Source organism: Anopheles maculipalpis, chromosome 2RL, assembly GCF_943734695.1.
Source record: "Anopheles maculipalpis chromosome 2RL, idAnoMacuDA_375_x, whole genome shotgun sequence".
NCBI classification, from domain to species: domain Eukaryota; kingdom Metazoa; phylum Arthropoda; class Insecta; order Diptera; family Culicidae; genus Anopheles; species Anopheles maculipalpis.
In genome coordinates, this window is record NC_064871.1 from 46,227,851 (window position 1) to 46,249,849 (window position 21,999).

General features: G+C 42.0%; 1 protein-coding gene across 1 annotated transcript; it reads right to left on the reverse strand.

Annotated features, from left to right (window-relative positions):
* Positions 1 to 5,092: 5,092 nt before the first annotated feature.
* LOC126567185 (cathepsin K-like) lies at positions 5,093 to 19,527 on the reverse strand. Its single transcript, XM_050223416.1, is given in 5 exon segments — positions 5,093 to 5,318; positions 6,577 to 6,763; positions 6,983 to 7,010; positions 7,012 to 7,076; positions 19,404 to 19,527. Coding segments are annotated over 5 exon segments (600 nt in total). The 3' UTR covers positions 5,093 to 5,122.
* Between the last annotated feature and the right edge of the window lie 2,472 nt (positions 19,528 to 21,999).

Genomic DNA, 21,999 nt, shown 5'->3' on the forward strand with positions numbered 1-21,999 from the left:
TATCAACATTGCCTGAATGGTTTGCTCCATATTTCAATTCCTTTTTGTTTTCCAAAATCTCTTCAGCCTGGACACTTTGAAGGACCACCATTTCAGAGTCCATTAACAATCCCTTTCTTAGGGAGCGTGCATCAGGTGAATGGATCTTGAGTGCATTGAGGTACTTCCTAGCCCTTTCCGTAGCAATCATCCGGTTTTTTGGGGGATGATTTTAATCACGAACCTGCACGCAGTAAAGTCGATTAATTTTGTATAGTGATATGAAAGTGGTAGAAGAGACATCCTGTCTTGACGGTAACGAAACAAACGGAATGCGTCGTTGCAGTCTTCTGGAACTGTGGGCGACCAAATTCCGGTTTATTACGAACGATGAGAGGTCACACGGGTGGATCAGGGTGATGATGGAGGAGCATTGAGAATGAGATTACCGGACTGTTCGTATGATAGGTGAAATATGTGTTAATCTTATCCGTTCTCTGAAGGTCGTAACGTTTTTGGGATTGGGAAGAGTTTCCGATAATCCCGTACCTAATCCGTCCTAATGAACCAAGCGATCAGTCATATCGACACGGGCCATTTAACAGTGAAGCCGACCACTTTCGCACTGTTGACTCGCGAACTGTTGGCCTTCCGATGCTCCGTGCAAAAACAATGGAATGTTAGCACGTGAACAATATGAGGGCCATACTGGTGAGTGTTGCTGGGTACGTCTGGGTGTTGCTGGGTACGTACGCTGGCTAATTTTTCGTAATGCCGAATTCGTGGCCGATGGTCAGTGAAACGGTTCGCACGACACCAAACAGTCGACGGCGGTCGTGTCATGGTCGAAATCGGCGTGGCCAAAACCATATCCCATAAATCAAGCTAAACGCCAGGTAGAAAGAAAATGGGAGTTCTCTGCTGATTATGTGCCGCGAATCTTTATGTCTGCAAGTGTGCGTAAATGTTTACAGTTCGTGCGACATAACGCTGAGCTTGGGTCGGCTAAAATACGCAAAACAGATCAACGATTGCAGGCCACATTTGATCGACGGCCACAATCAACCCGCCAAAGTAAATGTAAGCTTCCTTTTGTAAACACAAGCTAATGAAGATGCATCGATAAAGTTCGTCTGTGAACTTTACTGCCATAAGCGAAACCTGAAAACGACACACCGTTTGTTCGGTCGTCAATATTTGTGTAAAAGCCATCCCCGTTGTCGATCATAAGGCTCGTGCCTAAAACACGGCTTAGACAACCTTCCTGAGGCGCCCGCGAATCGATGATGTGCGTGTGTGTACCAATTAGTGGTGATTTAATTCGATAATACAAAAGCGATAGAATAGGATGGAACGACCCGTAGTTGGCAGACATCGGCGTCGGCGTTCCGCGATGATTTCATCTTGTGTGCGATCCTTCCAAATAGGATCATGTTAAAGTTCGCCTTAAACGGGACGATGGGGTTGACGGATTGCATACATGTGCGTCTAACAAGCTGTTCACTTTCCCGTGTCCAAAAACGCGAACGGTTTTGTGCGAGTCTTCGACATGACGCATGACTGCGATGTTGTGTTGTGAGTAAATATTGAGGTCATAAAGAGCGCTTAGCAAACTATTCTTTTTGTTTTTTGCATCAATCATGATTGGCATTATTGGATTTGATGTTGCACGCGTAGACAGTGTGCAAATAACGAAAGTATTCCATATCCGGAATTCAATATTTGGGGCACCAAGAAATTAATGGAGCAGAACATTGAATCTTTTGGACCAACGTGCCATTGTACATTGTAAGCAACTTTTTGATTCTGAAGTATTACAATCTTAGAATTCTTTATCACCCTCGACTCAGCTAATACCCAAAAATCCTCTTACGAAGGCTTCGTTGTTGGTTAATATCCTCTTTCGAACAACTTATCGATAGGCTCCCGTTCGGAAGGATATATTGCTAACTAGCCTTGATTTATACTATACACCGGGAGAATGATTTATTATATTTGCTGAAGGTTTAATTTAGCCTATTAAACTGTTTCCACCGTCGGAGAGGATCACACACGGGTGTTGATAGCTTAAAGTGTGGTTCTAAATCAGGCAAGCTGACCACCCAGTGCGACAGAGCTTGTTTGTTGGTTGATTTATGATATCTAGTAACGAAACGTGTAGCCGGCCTTCCGTTGAGCAGTTTAAAAAAATCAGTTTTTAATCCGTAAAGCAAGACACAGTTTGATGTTTAGAATGTTTTTAAAGATACTTTGGTAATGTAAAAATGAAAGAGAAACCTTGAAGGAAGGAAAGAATGATATATTGACGGTTTTGCATCTTGGTTTTGTAATGAATTTTTATTTATGTACAAGCTGTTTGTAGAATCCTCAAGTAGTTTAGAAACACTCAAATCTGATCGATGGGATTTTATGGGCACTTTGGTCTTAGTGTTAAACTAAGAAAACAAGAGGGTTTGTTGGTCGCCGCCTAAATTCCGATGGCCGGAGCATAATTGGTGCCGCACTTTACATAACATGACCGGATGTCAAATCCCGTCCGGATCGTTTCTCTTACTAACTTTCCTGAAACGGGTGAAATTAAACCGAGCTTGCACTACCAAAAATGGAAACTAAGACAACTTATGGTCCAAAAATACTAAACTATAGCTCAATAGGTAAATTTTTGAAAAAGCTTGTTTTTATTCTTAAATCAGCAATTTACTAGTTCGCAAAAACACAACAGAAATCGAATAAAAATTGAAAACAAACAAATTATTGTCTGAAGCTCTTTAGGGATTTTTCTTTTTCTTAGCTTAATGACTTGCAAGGACCCAGCCAGCCATTGAATGGCTTACTAGATTTATTGTTACGAGTGTATTGTTTCCTCTCTACGGGGCAACGGTTTCGGATGGGATTAGAATCCCGGACCTGCCGTGTGACGACCATCGTCGATGTCCATAAAAAAGGCTCAGATGTTCAGATGATTAAAATAAAATAATAGTCCAAGTAATGTCCGCTAAAAAGCAATTGCCAAATCATCCGGCAATTATAGACAGAACCGATCCCAAATCTTTAGTTTTGGCCTGTAACGAAACACCAAAGTCAGCGGCAACGTACGGATATATCGACCAACTGAATTACTGCAGCGCTAAGGTCATAAAGCTGCCATTTTTCGTTCCCACAAACGGTATCAGAGCATCTCGCGTAAATGCATTCCGTTGTACCTCACTGACGGTTTACAAGTGTTGATCATTTGTAAACCAAATCCCGTTTCCTGCGTTCCGTTTATCCCTCTGGCTTCTGCCAAAACTTTGCCACCCAGCTGGCCCTTTTAAGCTTGCCAAATGGTGCCTGTGCTGCTGTCTTATGCACTTTATTTATTTTACCTTTTGATGCATTTCGACAAGATAGAGAAATGTCGAACAATGGCTTTGAAGCGTTCCGATTCGGACGTGCGAAATCAAGCGGAATACAATGCCGCCTACCAGACCCCGTGGTAGCAACCTGTTCGGCAAGCCGATCGAGGTGACGATGAGCTTCCTTCCTGTTTGGTGCGTTTCGCTCCACAGTTGTTGGGCAGTGACTACGCACCATGAGCCCTGCTGTTGTGGTGTCAAAAGTGCACAGGTTCGGGGTTTGTGTTGCTTATCGGATGCATTTCATCGTCAATTAGCAGGCAATTCAAAGGCGTTAGCGTATCTGCGGCCGGCGAAAGATACCACTTGAGTAATGATAATGCGATTTGAGGAGAAGATCATGGCGTGGAAGGGGCACAAAGGCGAAAATAAAGGAATTGAACTTTAACGAAATGCGAAAACTTTAGCACATTTCGCCGACTGTTGATAAACTAGATTTTTCATATCAGCTACCGAAGAACAATGGGAAATTCCGGAAATATTATTGTACTTATATAAATGAAAATCATAAAACGTTCACCTGACGAACATTTTTTATCGCCCTAATTTTAATTTTTGAAATTGAGCAGAACCAAACTATTCAATATCCACCGTCATTGACCCTCTAAATGGGCATGTCACAGAAAAAAATGGGTAAACGACAGAAAATTATCGTTCCCTATACGATCGGTTATAATTTTATTCGATTGGTAAGGAATCGAAACTGTCCTCATTTTGGTCAATTTCTCGGCATTCATTGGTCGCTTCTGAAACGCTTCCGTTCCGGAGAGGAAAAGATCATCACATTGGCACCATTGAAGTCGGCTGATCGTATTTTGTGCTGGAATAAATGTTTTTTGATTTGCAATAATTCACGGACTTTAGCCGAACACCCTTATGGTTCGGCCGCAAACACACAAGTTTGGACAAACGGTCGTCTTCCAGTCTTCCAAAAATGCTTCAGGCTCATTGCCGCCTTCTGCCGGTGCCGATTTAACGCAAAACCAGACAACAACAGACAAGCAATTGGTTTGAATTCGGTTGGGGATGGGATTTTTTTTGTTTGCGGAACGATCGATTCTCCTGGTGACTTCTGCAGTGCAAGAGCAATCTTTTGCTGTGAAGGTGTCATCATCATTTCTTGCGTTCCTTTCTCAACCCTCCAGAAACAGACGTTTTCACACTTCATTCTCTTGAATGGGTTTGCATTTTGGGAAGTTTTTTTTTCTTGAAAAGACCGTATACGATTCGAGTCAAAAGCAATTGCGATGGGTTTCCTGGTTGCAGCACCAGTTTTTGGGTGTCTGTTCCCCCCCCCCCCCACTCTCAACAGGCAAAATCAGATTAGTTAAATTTATGCATGATTGTTTACGTCTCGATCGAAGAAGGTACAAGTGTTGTTTTCGAATGGAAGAAAGATGAACAGGGAGTGGTGGTTGGATTTCTTGAGCTGTGGTATCCAATTTTCGAACCTGAACATTGGGGCGCGTTAAATGTTCTATCCTGTTGGTGGAATACTTTATTTTCTCTTGTTATTTCGGCTTATCCAGTTAGCAGTTTAAAAAATGAAGCTTCATAAACTGTAATACAAATTGGCACAAAACATCGATTCGAGCGAAGGCTTTGCCAAATAGGCAATATATTGGCGAGAAATTCATTTAGCGCGAATCTTCCAATTAACGCTGTCCGCTCGATCTCGGTTTAACTTATGAAATACGCGAATTGTTGTGTTTGGGATTTTATTAAGAAAATCTCCACACAAAAGGAAATCATACCGTAACGTAGCCGGCATAGTTGCTGATGCCGCACAGGTTTTTACCACGGGCCAATCGCATATAACCGTCCTCTCCCCAGCTTCCCCACCAGTTCTTCAGTATCCAGTAGTCCTTGGTGTAGCCGAGCAGGAGCATCGCATGGTTCACTTTCGAATTATCACATGATGCTTCATCGTCATAAATGCCATTGCTGTATTTGGGTTGATGGAAAAAGAAGAGGACAAGAATGTTAGCCAAAAAAAAAAAACACATATCACTAAAAAGTGTTTTAATAAAATGTCAGAATTTACAAATGGAGTATAGAATTTTCAGGCAACAATATTTATACAGACTATTTTAAATAATTCACGAAAAATTTGCTGTTTTAAAATCACTCCACAGTTCAAATCTAGGTTCATTAGGAAAATAATTGGTATGAGTTTTGTGAGTGTAAAGTATTACTCAAAAAAAAAAAATATCACGAAAGAATCTTCATTTTTTCCAAAAATTTAACGCAATTGGTCATTTAATCATCTAAAGCATCTTATCATTGAATCAACACAACATCACAAATTTGTGCTGGTTTAAAACTAACGGTGAACAAGCCACGAACCTGGAGCGGCAAATTATTAAAACATATACAACAAAAAGACAACTGACCAGCTTAACCTAAATTGGTTCGATTATCAATATCAATTTTATTATTTAGAAGACTATGAGCTCTTTTCGATTGAGTCCACATGGTTGGCAAAACTATTGCTACGATCTGCTTGAAGAAATGGATCCAGAATTTTGGTGGTAGTACAATGATTGGTCTGATCCCGGTTAACAAAGTTAGTGAAGATAGTTATGGCAGGTCATAACTGACCCACGGCCTTGAGGAACCAAAAAAATAAAATTCGTAACTGGCGGTACATTCCTCATTTTGAGAAATATTCGATTAGTAGAAACTTCATCGAGACTGGAGTTGAGAGACTATAATGGAATGCTAGAAATGATGACCAATCTCAGATGGATAAAAATTTCGCTATTGCAGCAGTACAATGTCGCTAATCATTACTCTAAATTGAGTAAAGTCTTGATTACAGACAAACAAATAGAAGTCCCCGAGAGGCCAGTATGTTTTCTGTATCTAAATCCTTTATAGAACTTTTCATCTACTTAGGCCCTTCATAATAATGAAAAAGGCAATTTTGAAACATTTATTAAGGTAATTTTATGAATCTTTTACGTTGAAATTATTTGATTTGCTCATCGATTTTTTTCAATAAGATCCGATCAGGCAGTATGTGACAGAGAAATTTTTTAAACTAAAATAAGGCGCCTAAGACCTAGAGCATGTATTTCGACGAATTCTTTATAAAAAAGTAAAAGAATTTATATTTGAGAATGACGGCTCTCCGCCATATTGGAAAAAAGTTCAATTAATTGTAAAAATTTAAGTAGAAATTACAATAAGGTCTTCTTACCTGTACAACTGGAACGACTTAGGTGCCGCATTGATACTGACCGGTAAGGGACCAACCTTCCACAGAGCAAACGCTAATGCATCCTCATTTTTCGGTAAGATCGCCCACTCGCTTATGTTGGCAATTGCGTAGTCTTTGTTGAAGGAACACTGCCCTTGCTGACGTTGTGAAAAGAAACAAACAAAACCATACAAACAATTTAACCAGAGTTGAATTCCGCTCAGAATTACATTGTCAAAAGGGTGTTATTTGTAATCAGAAGACGCCTGAACCCACGCTTGACTTGCTGTAAGTAAGAAGCAGAAGTTTTAAAAATATTCAAATTCATATTCTTCCAGAATGACGTGACAGAAGAAATAAGTATCCTTTTTCGGTACACTGTGGAACCACAACCGTCCAACATGGTGGTGTCGAATGACACTTTCACGTGCCGTGATGAGGGGGAATCCCGGTATCACTGATTATCTTCACTGGCTCCATGTTCCACCGACATCCATCAGCTGCGTTGATTGAAGCCTGGTTTGAACATTATCCGGTTGTCATCGGTAGGGATGCCTATACACTGACGTACGAATTTTTTGTCTGCCTGCTTGTGCGCATACCGTGAAGGATGACGTTGCACACAGCAAAACTTAACACCTTAACACGCATACCGTTTCGCAGGCAGCTACGATACGATACGATCGCGAAAGAAATGCCGCCGGACATGATGTGCGTAGAATGCCGTTTCGTTTGGTTTTGAAAATCCCTGGCCACGACTTGCAACTCGGATCAAACGGACCGTCCATACTGAACGGAAGGGTGTGCGAAAAGCACTTCACAGATCGTGGACGAGAAATCAGTGGCGATTGCGGTGGCAAAAGGGTGCACCGAAAGTGCATTGTTTGCATTCTTGCGGACACCGAAATGGAAGATCGCGCCTCAGCAATCGCGTTTCTTTTCACTGTTGCGGGCGTTGCCGTTGTGGCACTGGGACATTGATTTGACTTGCACTTTGAACTGGCGGTGGCCGATGACTATGGTTCAACCGTTAATCATACGCTTTCGGTTATCACGTTTGCCAGCGAGATGATTGACGTGTCATTTGCACGTGTCTCATAAATCAGGTTAAACTAGAATTAAGAAACCCATTTCTTTTATGTTTGTGCACAACCAGTTCGGGATGTAATGTAACAAACTAGCACTTTGAAAGTAAATTTTGGTCTCGTAGGGATGGCACCATTAGCTGTTCGGTTGGAGTAATTTCGCACCAATGTTCAGATACTGAATGAACGGTGCTATATGCTGACACCATTGGCTGAGCCATTTTAGGCTTGCGAATTAAAACAGGTAGTTGTTTGTGTTGATAGATCATGATAGAATTGTTTTGATGACCATGCAGAAAAACAAAAACAGTTTAAAATGAACACAAAGCGGGGTGGTTCGTTTGAGGAGGACATCAGATAACTATTGGGTTCGAAACTAAGCAACGATCGTTTTGGTTTCGCTTAGGCCGACAATAGCTTTTGATTGATTTTAGTGGTTTCTAAACATCACAAATTAAGATGAACTTTAGTTGCTGGTAGAAAGGTTCGACGAGGAGAACTTCTAGAACTGTTTGGAGAATGGTTGGAATAACAAATAAGACATAAAAAAACGATTCCGAAGCTTCATAATTTGTGTTCTCAAGTTGATATCAATTGAAATGTGTAAAGAATAATTAAAAATGGAACATTTACGCCATCTCATGTCTTCTAAAAAATCATGAGCTAATACGTTCTTAATATAAATTTGATTAGGGGCGGTCCGTTGGTTGGAGCGATAATGGCGCCGATCTTCACAAGGGGATCAAGACCGGGGTTAAAATCCCATCCGGACTTTTCCTAGAAGTGAGAACTGATTATCCAACTACTACGAGGTATCGGGAAGTCTAGTTAAGCTACTCGATGGTCGGCATGATCTTAGAAGGTCGTTTAGTCTTTTACGAGGAAGAACATGATAAGTTTTATTACAGACCATTTCACCAACGATTTGAGAAACAGTGAGGCTAAACAATGTAAATTTTGGGTTTACAAAATTATGGCTCTTTTGAAGAATCGATTCCAATTGCTATCCATCAGTCAGAATATTCGTATAAACCATGCTAAATATTTTGGACGACAAAGACACTATTACACTAAACTCACTGTCTTTGTTCGAGAGCAGCCTTTCGATTAGAAAAACAAAAAGAATGCGGTGCTTGATTAATATATTTTTGCTTTGGTTGGGCCCTTTGGTGGTAGACTCATAACTGATAGACTACAGTTAGATAATCGTATCAAATCATGCTGCATTTAAGGCGGAGTAGCAACTGGTCGTTAAATTTCAGAATGATCTGGACAATATAAAATATTGAATAACTTTTTGAAAAAAAATGAATTTGTAGGCGTAATAATTCAAGATTTTAATAAATCCGAAAGAAATATAAACAACAAAAATCGGATCTATGATAGAAATAATAGCCCCAAATGATGAACATGTCGATGGAGCCTTAAAAAAGGCTATTACTTCAGGTGCCGCACATCTGTAAGATATTCGCAAAATGTATGAAAAACTGTAATTGTGTTGCATAAATTAACTGGCTCGATGCACCTGTTTGGTGAACCATCCCGGTTATAATTTACCGCCGATCGTTTAAATGGTGCCCTGGGATGGGTTGGTTCGGTGTTGCAATAAATTAAAAGCTTCCTGTTTATCTACCATTAGGTACTTCATTAGACGAGCAATGCTACGAGAAAGCTACCAACATTCCACTCCAGTCCGAGTGTGAACCGCTCTGGACGGCACAATCCGGAATGATTTAAAGATCCCCAGACCCTTGTGGCCTTAAAGATCATTTCTGCAACTGATTTATTTTAATGACAGTGCCACCGATTGACTGCGATACATTTCGCGCCCGCTGGGAAGGCTTGTGAGCTAAAATGCGAGAGCTATTCGGCTCGGTAGCCGGTGTCCTGTGACGCGTGCGCGTACAGTGCTAAATGGTGCATATTTTATCACCTTACGTTTGCCGAATGGATGGTTCGGTCGAGCAGCGGTGTAGTGAACTCGAAACGACAGTTCTGGTTGCTTGCTGATTGTCGTTAAAATCGAACCCACCACCACACCGGGCTTTGTAAAGCTATGAAGAAGTACGAATTGAAGATGGGACCAGAGTGGCATGATTTAATTACAGCGCCCATTAAGGTGAAAAATTTGCTACACTTTTCATCCGAAACTGACAGGAACCCAGCTGCTCCGGGGCTTTCTCTATCTTCTGGCAGCAGGACAGCTAGGATGCACTCAAATGCCCTATTATTAGCACGCTTTGAAGTTATCGACTTGGTCAGCGCGATTGCCCAAAGGGAACGTTGGAACTAAATGCGTCCTTATGTGGTCATCCATTTCTTATAATGGCGTGAGATGGAAGACGTAATACATCCTTAAGGAGTAGTCCTTTGCTGCGGTTGTTCTGGTATCCTCTGAGGACCAGTGTTACAAGCAAGGGAAATATAGTATTGAGCTCCACGATCGCATTTACATTCCATCCGACCCTGCGCTGAGGGATCGTCTCGATTGCAGACGTGTCTCGGGTGTCTCAGATTAAAGCACATCGATAAGCAGATTATATGTGCCCCGATGCACACGTACCCATTCGCAAGGTTTCGAACGCTTATTGGAGCGATAACTGGCCCCGTGCAAAGGAAGTGGAACTTGTTCCACATGCTCTGGTGAGGAAGAAAGCAAAGAGCAGGTAGTAGAATCGGGAGCAGTTTTTCACTGAAAATAAATTATTATCACTGTCCGGTGATGGTGATAAACCTTTGCCCAACTACACCCAGATGGGTAGTCCGGTTTATTTTTATAGCAGGGTAGCTTTAATATGGTCTGATACGTAAAAGCTTCTGTGAAGCTGATCGGTCCTGGGAGGTTTGAGGAACATCCCAAGCTCGAGGTGCAGGAGTTTTACCTTTCTTACCCTCCCCTCAGGAGTCACCCTTCTTTCTCCCTCGTGTCATTGGTTATCTAACATTAATTAACATATAAATATTGATCTTTGCATCGTTGCGCTCAGTTCCACATCTTATCGAACCATCTGGCACTTGTAGTGGTCACTGGTTGGTTGTTGAGAATGAGTTTGCAACCTGTTGGCGCTGGTTTTCCCGGCAACTCGTCCGTGGTGCGTAGAATCAACTGTACGGCCGGCAAGCGAGCAAGCTAATCATCTTCAGACCAATCTGACGTACAAAGTGTTTGTAACAACGTGTCTGACGGTGTGGAGAGATCGCACCGATAACACCGTTTGACATGAGCAGTGCAGAGCATTCGATCATTGATCCCGTGTGAGTAAGAAGCCGGCTAGGACAGGACCAGTATGCTAGTGTTGTGTGATGATGACGATGTCTTTTAGATGTTACTTGTTGGCCCTCTGGCAGGTTCACGCAGGTTATCAACACTGTCTGTGGTGTAGTTACTCTTTGCGTTTAGCTAGACTGGGCGCTGGTAACGAGTTAGCCGGAGGAACGGTGCATGTTTTTTTTTGTCGATTGGTATCGTCTGGCGTCCTGGGGAGCAGCTGCAATTAATCGATGAATATCGATAAGCAAAATTAGTGTCAGGTATGATTAGAAATGTGTACCGACCTCTGGGTGTGCTAATGGAATCTTAACGAGCTCGTAAAATTAAATAAATAACACGTAGGAACAGGAGCAGGCGCAGGTGAACGAGGTGTCTGTGGGGCGGTGTTGAGAAGGTGATAAAAATTGTCCTAAGAAAACATTGAGGTACAGACTTTGTTGTATCTATTTCATCGACTATTCACAGCGAAGAACATAGAAAAGTCATTAAGATTTCTCAAGCACCCTGACGAAATTGAGTCCTAAAACCCTTCGCTACATCCCAAAACATATCAACGGATGTTTATTGTAAAGTTATTTGTTTATAAAGCTGAACCTTAAGAGAAGTTGTAAAATGTTTCGACTTGTCGGAAACTCAAATCAAATATACGAATAAATCATGTCTCAATTCGATTCGAACATGACGTGCAATCATGTACATAGCGATGCAAACCATTTCGAGCAAAACAGAACAAAAGAGCGCAAATCATCAAGATCTGAAGGAAGCGCTGTGATTTACGCACCATCGGAAATGGTTTTAGTTTTAGCGATCACAACACCTCACAGCAGGTTAAAATCATCGCATAAGATCGACATGCGCATGTGCAGTTTGAGAATCTTGACCACTATCATCATGTACACGCAGGCTGACCTTTTCCCGACACACAAGACTGATCAATTCGTGTGGAACGAGGGTTATCCGTTTTGGTTCCTTTTGCATTTCGAACGGAAAATTCAACTTCATCGCCCGGCAGATCTGATGAAGGCGATTTGGGTTGAATTGAAGGAAAGAAGGACATTTAAAATATATGCAAAGAAAGATGAAGAAGATGAGGGACTTTTGCAGGAAGGTATTAATGTTCGTTCTATCGTTGTTTTATGCACTTCTTGTTCGTAGAAAGGGGTCGTTGAGATTGATGCAAAGAATGAAACACAACGAATGATCACAATCTGTATATATGTGATACAATTTATTAAAGTATGTACGAGAGTAGAATCAATGTTTCATGAGCCAGAGTGAGAAATATCAAAACTTAACTTTGAAATTAACCAAAAGTTGAAGATCGTTTTTATTGTTTGATAATTGATTTATTCGTACCATTTTGGCAAGCTGAAGCATCCTTCTTACTTATATTGCACAAAAGAAGCCAAACCCACGAAAGTATTAAGCTCCTAACGATGCATCGTTGGGCGGGCAACCAACCAAGTTGCCGGTTCTGCATGCACGACACCTTTCGACTGCACGCCCCAAATTAATGTACAGCTCTGCCATAGCTCCACACCCACCGAGCAAAACGGACAAGCGTGAAATTTCCGTCCACAAAATTTATGTCCTTCCGAAGGTTCCGCGATATCGCAACGCCGACCGTAACTGCCCCGAGGTTCCGATGCCGTTCGATCGACCCGTTCGATCTCTCCCGAGACAGGCGTTAGCAATTAACACTCGAGCGCGAAACCGGGACCACGCCAATTTCGCTGCGCCAGACAATGTCCATGACCCTGGTATTGCTGGTGAAGTTTTAGGGGTTTGGGCGAAGAGCGAAAAATGCTCTAAATTAATTCTCTTTCATATGCGCGTGTGGTGTGGACAGGACTGTTGGTGTGGGTTCCGGTAGATCACCGCGAAAAGCATCGCCAATCGGGGTTTGTTTGCTTTCCGTAAACCGGCCCATCTTTCTTCCCCCAGGCGAAAGATGGTCCGTGTCTCCGTGTGGGATGTAGTTTGTGGATGTACTAAAGTATGTATTAACGACTTCTTAATTATGGCCATCGCTGAGCCGTTCGCGATGCACTTTACACCAACTGGAAAGCACGCCGGAATGAAAAGTGGTAGAGGAAGAAGCAAGGTTTTGTATGATTTTGCATCCCAAACTCCCGAGAGCATTCCTTTGGAGTGACGAAGGCGTCACTAACTACTTGACTGGCATTGGGGGCCCACATTAGCGATTTATATACACGGATTCGTTCCGGATAGTAAATAATTAGTTCAACGCCCGGTTCGTTCGAGTGTTTAATTAGCCGCATATATGTCGTTGACAAGTTTTTGTGTTAATGTATGTGTGTGTGTATGTGTGCTAATTATATGAGGGGAAAAATATGGAAACCAACAAACGAATTCAACTTGAACGCATATTTTGAACAAAAATATTCTGTTTATGGCGTAATGAGGAATATTAAACGGTTCCAACCGTTTGCTGGAGCGGTTGGAGCGTTGGACTGCCCCCAAAGGTCGTTGCAACACGCCCGTAATAAGTGTGGCTGGCCGGGTTTTGTTCGGTCGCGTCAAATCGCGTTGATTATGCGGTCGTTCAATAGGCCAGGCGGTAAGGTAAGGTCCTCCAAATTTGGTCAAATGAGACGCGCGCGCCAGCAAAGCGGATGATGAGGCTGGCACCGAACTAAGTGCTTGGGTGCCACGGAATAGTGCAGAGCCGGTGCATTAGTTTGCCAACCGGCAAAAAGGAATGCACGGTCCTGCAGTTGCCGTTGGTACGTACCTACCCAGCGGGTGATCCGGTTGTAACATTATTTGGCGCAATTTTATGCTTTCTCACGGTTCTTGTCCGGCTGTGATGCGATGGGTCGCTTGGATTGCTCGGGTGAACTCGAATGCTGGCATGAAGATGCCTATATGGGCAGACAACGCAACAAGGTGCTACGTGATTACGCACGCTTCATTTGCGGCGTAGACCTATGACAAGTTGATGAACTTATTGAGTCACCGCGAAGTGGAGCGGTGTAGACGGTTTGATTAAGAAATTTAATCGTGAGATTGTTATGTGTACTTTTGTCGAATGAGAACATTGGCTTCCAATATGTTTATGCAAATACGTACGCGGGAAGAGTATTTTACAGGGTTTTCGTAGTGTAGTAGCGACATTCGAATCACTTTGGGATTTATGTTGAAATTTTGGAGGACATGGAAAATTATATAACTGATACTTATAATTATAACAATTATGTAACTGAAATATAATATAAATTATATAATTATATAACTATATGGAAAATTATAACCCTCCTGAATTTTGTTTACATTCTAGCATAATCATTAAGATGGCTGTACAGGGCAAAGATGTGAACAGAGCAACTTAAGTCGGTTACATAGAAGAAATCGTAAAACAATTGTTGTTTAATGTTTATAATTTAATATTTAATTAAGTTAAACTGTCAAACTGAATGTTGTTTCTCCTTGCCTACGGAGACGAATATAAAATGGAAGAAGGAGGTAGTGAAGAAGCGTAAACATAACGATAAAATCTCTTTAACCACTTAATAGAACACTACTAGCTAAATAGAAGCCACCTTACAATAGATTTAGATCTTCGAAGTACGTTCCGTAGCCCAGTTTAATTTCGGATCCTTCTTCATTCTTGTTATACTGGGGTCGAGGTTTACTTTAATTGTGAAATTTCAAATATATTTCCAGGTATTAATTCATGAAATTGTTACACTTTTGCTAAGACCGAAGTTAAACAGAGTTTAGTATCTTTACAGAAGTCAAGAAAAGGCCATCGTTTATCCTGAAAATTATTAGAAAATCATGAAACCCCTGTAATGGGTATCAAATTTCCTTCGGTTGTATGAGCTGTTTTTCAATTTTGTACATTAACTCGTTCAATGAATGCTGATTGAAACCATAAACACCATAAACAAGTTCTTCCCTCTACCGCCGATCGCGGCAAAAAGGGAAAATTAATTAAGACCCCAACACTACCGTCCGTATTCTTGCAGAATCCGAAACGAGCCCCAGTAAGCGTTTTCCCATCGCATTGATATTGTAACCATTTGCTGCCGCAACAAAACTGTCAGTGTTCCTTTTCAATTATTTATGAATGAAGTAGCAAACAGGTTGCGTTCGACCACCGCCGACTGTTTCGTCCGAGGAGCGTTGTTGGTGCTCCGCAGCAAATATAAAACTAATTGCATTTTCCCCCATTGCATTGCATTACCGATCATGATCGCGTTGGTTGTGATGCTTTTCTGACCCTTTGCAAGATGCGTCTGGTGCAGCATTCCCTTCGTTTCCGATCGTCTGGCGGGGTCTCAGGAATCGAACGGTTTGCCGATGTGTCGATCGCGCAAGCTCTGTCGTGCTGCCTATTGAGTTATTTATGATGGAGCTATTAATTTTCCAAACTCCCTTCGGTGAGTTCTTGAAGCTGCATTTCCATCATGCGGTAGTGTTTGGGATCACACGCTCCGGGGGGGTTGAGTTTTGAAGAGTTTTCATTCAACAGCATCCACAACGAACACAGCAACATACTCCCTTTTGCCTGGTGGTGTCTTAGAGAGTTCGTTTTGAAAGAGTGAGCTGTAAAAGTTTGATGAGCAACTGTCAGCCGATAATTGCAATCGATTTAATGGCTTTATTAAGTTATTACAGTAGTTTATGGTTCCGAGCTGACGTCTGATCCGGCGTAAATGCAGTCGCACTCGCGGTCCGTGGCAGTGGCAGATCTTGCCGTTGGACGAGAAGGGAGTTGGGCGTGCGAGTCCTCCACACAGTCCACTGCTGGTGTGCTGCAGTTGGGCTGATAATCGATCGTTTCTGCCGCTGCAAAACTGCAGCATTGTTGGCAATAAATAGTACCTCCATTTGGTGTGAAGGATTGGTGTTAATTGATGATACTGTCGACGAGTTTTTTGTGGTAGGGCTAGCTTTAATGCGAATGTGTCGAGCAATCACACCCTTCGACCTTGTTGCTAATGTTGCAAATTGATTTCATTGTCAGTTCGATTTCATTCCTCACGTAACTGTTTCGGTGGCGTATGGAATTAATCGTCGGGGTTTTAGACATCAATCCGAATCGTCGATAAAATGCATATTAATGTCATTGAGCGTTGTATAATTTTGATTTATGTTGTGCAATTTTTATACAACATTATTATAAATTGCATAAGTGTGTCATGTGAAGCTTTCTCGTAACAGTTAAAGATAATAACAAATTTAGTCATGTTAAGCTTAATCTTACTTCTGCTACAATTTAATTTGTAAGCTTGCACAAAAGTTGCATTCTAAAATGACATAACAATAAATTACTTCTTTGCCTTGCCTTTGCCTTGGGCTCTGTAGGTGTACTCTAAGATTTACAGCATTAAATACAAAGCAACGAGAGAAACCGACACCAAACACCGCATGAACACCAGAACACTAAACAATACAAACATCGGCCTGATGTGATGTCGCGTGACAACATACATGCGTACCGCGAACAATGGCAAACACTAGCAGCGGGAACGGAAAGGTAATCCAATAATTCTTAATTTCTGTTTGCTTTCGCCCATTGTGCAGCAGTCAAAATAATTCAATAGCCGAACCGGCCGATAGAATGTAAATTTAGTTGGCAGCATCCAAGCCCGACCGGACTTTTACGACAATCCGGTCCGTGTCCTAGCGATTGGGGATCGTAAAAAGTCGACGGGTCATCCGGATCGACAAATCAAAATTTAATAATTCTACCAACACCTTTCCCGTAATGCTGGCCCAAGCGATGGCGGTGGTTAAACCCGTTTTCATATATTTCAATGCCTCCCCCGGGGTCTATCATCGCCTCGACGCCTTGGGAGTAGCTGGTACCCCGGAATGGGGGCTAGGAATTGCGCCCCGTGAATGGTTTGATCCGAGACGAATTCGATCTCAGCGGGACTACTGGGGTTTTCGGATTTTGTTTTTTTCGTCTGTATTCAAAGTTATGTCGATCGACAGGATCGATTGATTGTCGAGACGACGGGGTTGAACGGTTCGTACTGCTACGGCTATGAGACGATCGAGCGAGTGTAAAAAAAGTGTAAGCTGGCTCATTGTCTACCGGCTAGAGAGACAATGATGGGCGAATATTGTTCCACAACATATAAATTAATTTAACAGCGTGACCGAACCGCAAATGTCGAAGATTCTTCAGGGCTGTACTCAACACTATCGCGCGAGCTGTTGTACGGCGACCACAAGTTTGCCACCTGTCGTGCGACGGATCGGGACAACTATTTTGTCGTAAAATATTTGGCTCGTAAAACAGCTAAATCAAAGCAGCGAAGGCGCGGGTGTTTTGGAGCGTCGTCGTGTGCCACAGTCATCAGCCACAGGATGAGAATACTGATTAGAAGGAGCTCTGTGGGACGTCCCTAGTGTTGCCGGTTGTGTCGTCGACGGTTTGGACGGTGAGCCAGAAATTTAATGCGTGCCTTTTGCCCGGTTCAGCACCGGCAGATGGAGCGCAAAACGCTGGACGACATATTGGTTTGATTTGTTTTAAGCACCACGGTACGAAATCGTATTTTTATGAGGCTTTTATAGAGTCGCAGGTCGCATTAGATGGGCACCGAAAGATGGACCGGAACGGGGACGTCACGCTGTGCAACGTACCACCGGGCCACGATCGGGGAGGGATAGAAAATATATTGGATCGTAGCGATTCATGGTAGCAAAATACCAGAATTACCGTTTGAAGGTGATAAAAATCGGCTATTACCGGTGGCGGGTTGTTTTCATTTGTTGTGGAGTCCGTATGGGGCCATCGGGGCATGGTTGGTAATCTGGGGTGGGGGACTTTAAGCTGATACTGATCTCCATGTTCATGCACTAAGCATTGATTTATTTATCAATCAAGCCGGTAGATAGGAGTGCGGTGTTTGATTTGTTTATCGATTTTTGATCGTTTAATGGTGGTTTAGCAAAACGTTTGTATAATCAACACAGTGATAGAGTTGTACGATTTTTGTACATTGTTTTTTTTTTTTAAATAACTTATCGAAGCTGGTTATGAGCACTGATTATTTATAAGGACTTTTCGTACAACATGTCTCGAAATGTCTTCTATTCGTAAGACCGCGCTGCGTGATATAATAGAATTTAAAGCTTCTCCGCCAGCTTGTCATCGTTTGCAGGCTTGTGCTTTTAAAATATGTCAAAACTTCAACAAATTGTTAGGCACAAGTCTATTTTTTGAATTAGTCTCCGTTGGGATCGATTTGTCGTGTTTAAAAGTATTTTAACCTGCTGTAGGTTTCCAGTAAAGTTCAAATTCACGAAAAAAAGCGTGTGGTCCTTCAAATTCTGTTATACAAAAAATATTTTAACAACAAGCAACATCCTCAATCTCATCTTGTGCGTTGAAGTGATCTTTCCGACTGAAATACGACTGGAAAGCGTAATGCTTTATGCATTATAACCATTTGTTTGCTCCTGTAAACATTTTGTAGTTACGTGAGATTCCACTTAGTTCTACGTTCTTCAGTGAATAAAAAAAGGCATTTCACTTCTGGTTTTAGATAATGCGTCTATATATAGAAGTATTATTTGGATTATCTGGATAGATAGGTGGCGGCCCAGTGGTGTAGGTGACAGCGGCGCCGGTCTTCATACGGCAGGACCGAGGTTCAAATCCCATCCGGAACGTCCCCCCGCAGTGAAAACTGACTATCCAACTACGTGGTATCGGAGAGTCTAGTAAGCCATTTTCGATGGCCGGGCATGATCTTAGAGGTCGTTAAGCCAAGAAGAAGAAAAAGAAGAAGTATAGATAGCTAACGGTTATTGGGTCTTTGGAAAGACCCAATTGGAAAAAGTTTTCAACGTTCTTCGTAAATACTGATTTTAATTATTTATTTTCCTTACTTACCAAATAACTAAAAAACGTATGTCCAATCACGCTATTTGAAAATATTTATTGAAATGTTTTGTGTGGGCTAGCATTGAGACATACTCCAAAAAATTTCCTGTCTTTTACTTACATCCCAAAAATCGCAACCTACCCTCTGTTATGTAGACGATCCAGAAATTGCCAATTTCTCCAACATTGGGCATAAACAATCGATCCCTATCTTGGTAAAAGGGCACCGGGGTGCGATAGATAGCGACAAAAAAAAAGCTGAGTTGAATTGCGCAAAACGCACTCGTGGTCCAGCAGACTCTTATGAATCCGCGGCAACTTCATCCGTAGCATAACCTAAAACCACAATGCAATCCCTTTTTGGGGCCGATTGCGATTGCGATCTTCACCATACCGGACAGCAGAGAACCCGGCCACGGGTAAGGCGCGATGTGACACGATCCATTGGAAGAGTGATGATACGCCATTGCCATAGTCCTACGTCGTCTGTCTTCACTTTCAGCTCTCGGTGGCTCGTCGGTTGCTCGTTCACCGATTTCTTCTCAACGCAGCGCTCCGTTGCATATCTCCGTCTTAATTGGTAATTTCAATTTGCGCATACCTGCGTCGCGTAATGCGCTTCCATATATCACTGCCACCAGCGTACCGGCCAGCATGTTGCCCAGCGGCAGCATTTTACACGCTTCGGCCAACCTATTTGGATCGGTCGTGCATTCCACGCTCATGTCCGTCAAAGTTGAGGGACGGAAGGCAAACGACGGGCGGTACGCACGGGAAGATCGTGGATTGTTTCTTTTTGACACTTGATCAATGCAGTGCACCGATCCGGCCGCACTGGCTGGTACTGTACGGGGGTATCCCTGCACTGCAGGTGTTGCGTGTGTAACTGCCCTGTATATAAGCGTGGACCAGCAGAAATCCCGACAGTGCGATGTGTCTAACAATACATTTGCACGCGTCGTCTAATGCGTGGTGTATTACGGGAGAGCTCGTTTCGCTGGTGGCGCACGTGCATAGAAATGCAGGGGCGTACTGGAGACCAATTGCCGTAATCCTTCTGCAAGGTTTGATCGGTATGGGGCTGCGATCGGCTCTAAAGTTGCCGTTAGAGCTATGTGCACTATGTCATTCGCAGTGAATTGCAACACACTTCACCACACCATAGATTCTCGTAGCCCATTATAAAGGCATCGGTTAGATGGTGGAATAAAATTTATTGATGGAGATGCATATCAAAATATATGGCCGGTTATTATGGACTTAAATATGTGAGCATTTTTCTTACTTTGTTTTGTTTCAAATATTTTTTTTCGCTTTTCAATCAGTTTTAATAACTAGGCTTATAAATCTGTAAGAAAGCTTCAATTTTGTCTAGAAACTATGTTTTTATAATAACTTGTTACAAAATTCCATAAGATCTACACAAATAAAACTTTTTAAAAATTGTAATCTGTAAAAACTGGAAATACATCAGTAAGTTTAATTTAACACAACTGTTAATCTCTTAAATCAACCACCATTTTTAAGACATAAACATATTTCTACACCGGCACGTGCCTGCTGAAAGAAAGAAGTAAAGATATAATGATTTGAAAATAAATGCAATCCAAATCACACTTATTGGAAAATAAATAACCTTTTTATCGCCTGTACCCTCAAGCGCTTGGGCAGGACAGGTAAGGGAGGGTCGAGGATAGTCGTTCGTTCGTTGCAGCATTCGCTGCATCCCTGCACCGAGTGCCCATGAAGTTGATCGATGGTACACCAGTCGGGTTTAGAGCTCTGGTGGTTTATGGTAACGCTGCGTCTCGATCGGTTCTGCACCGAAGCGAAGGCGTCACCATACCATGGCAGCGTGTGCGTTTAGGCTTCGATGTTTGTCCGATTGCAATCGTGAAATCGCGATGGGAAGCGGATTGCTCCGTTTCTTGCTGCTTCTCTCGCTCTCTCTCTCTCCTTTCAGGTTGGAATTTGAATTTTGCTTTCCTTCGACTGTTATGTGGAGTTGTACATTTTTTTTTCTCCCTCAAATAAAGTGGAGGCGCACACGAAGGGCCATAAATCAAGGGGCTTTCAAGCGATTTTTCGATGCAGTGGTGCGAAACATATGTATGAGCCTGTGCTTAGCCGGTCCAATTTCTTGCCCTTGCACTCCCCATCCGAGTTTGCTGTCCAGTTTTTTCCTACAAACCCGTGTAGATCGTTTGTAGTGCAAGCAAGAATGGATTTGAATGTTGGATGCGATTATGGAATTTAGTTGTCTCGCACGGGTTCGCCCATACCCGGCGTATCGATCTATGAGACCGTGATTAATCGAATCAGAACGAGTGGTAACAAATGGTTCGAAAGTAGTAGGATGTATGTTGCCGGAAAATCCGTGTAGCAACAAACTTGGATGATGTTATTCGTACAAATAAGGACGGCTTATGTTATTGCATCGGTTTAGCTCCTTATCGCTTAGTGGTTTGATAAAAATGCATGGATCGAATCAGTCAAGGATTGCACGGAATGTAACTTTTAAATTTAAGAAGATATTTTATTCCTACATGCTGGATAAACAACATTAAAAGAAAATATTCTAAATGAAATGTAATAGTATTAAGAACCATTTTTAATTTTGAAATATGTGGTATGTTTGTGAATATCCGAAATTTAATCAAATTATGCTGCTATTTGTTATAGAAGTAGGAATAAATAGGATAAAGTTTAGAAGGAGTTCTGAGGAGTGTAAAACGCTGGCCATAGCATGGGGCTGTCCAATTACGTGTTATCAATAAGTTAATTAAGACATTCGCAGAATGGCATCTCCTACAAGGAAGTTTTGCCAAGGATCCCCTATTTTTGCCAACTCGTCGTACGCGTTATAGCCATAATGATCCGATTCTTGTTTGTATTCGACTCTTTAATTGTTTCTCTTTCTTATTTGATTTAAAGCTATCCCTTACCATCTTTTGTTCGCGTCTAGCTTCTTTCCCTACAAATTCCCAATAAACCTGTTTATTTTTAGTTTATCTTTACTTGTTTTGCTGTTCCCAGCATTTTGTTGAGCGATATTTCTTTGTCTTTGTTTGTTAATTTTAAGCTGGGTGAGTAAGTAAGTTAGTTATTAATGAATTTGGTTTAGTTTTGGGCGAACCTTAAATAACTCGTTAGTAGAAGAGAAAGTAGCAAAGTTCAGATATTTAAAATGGTTTATC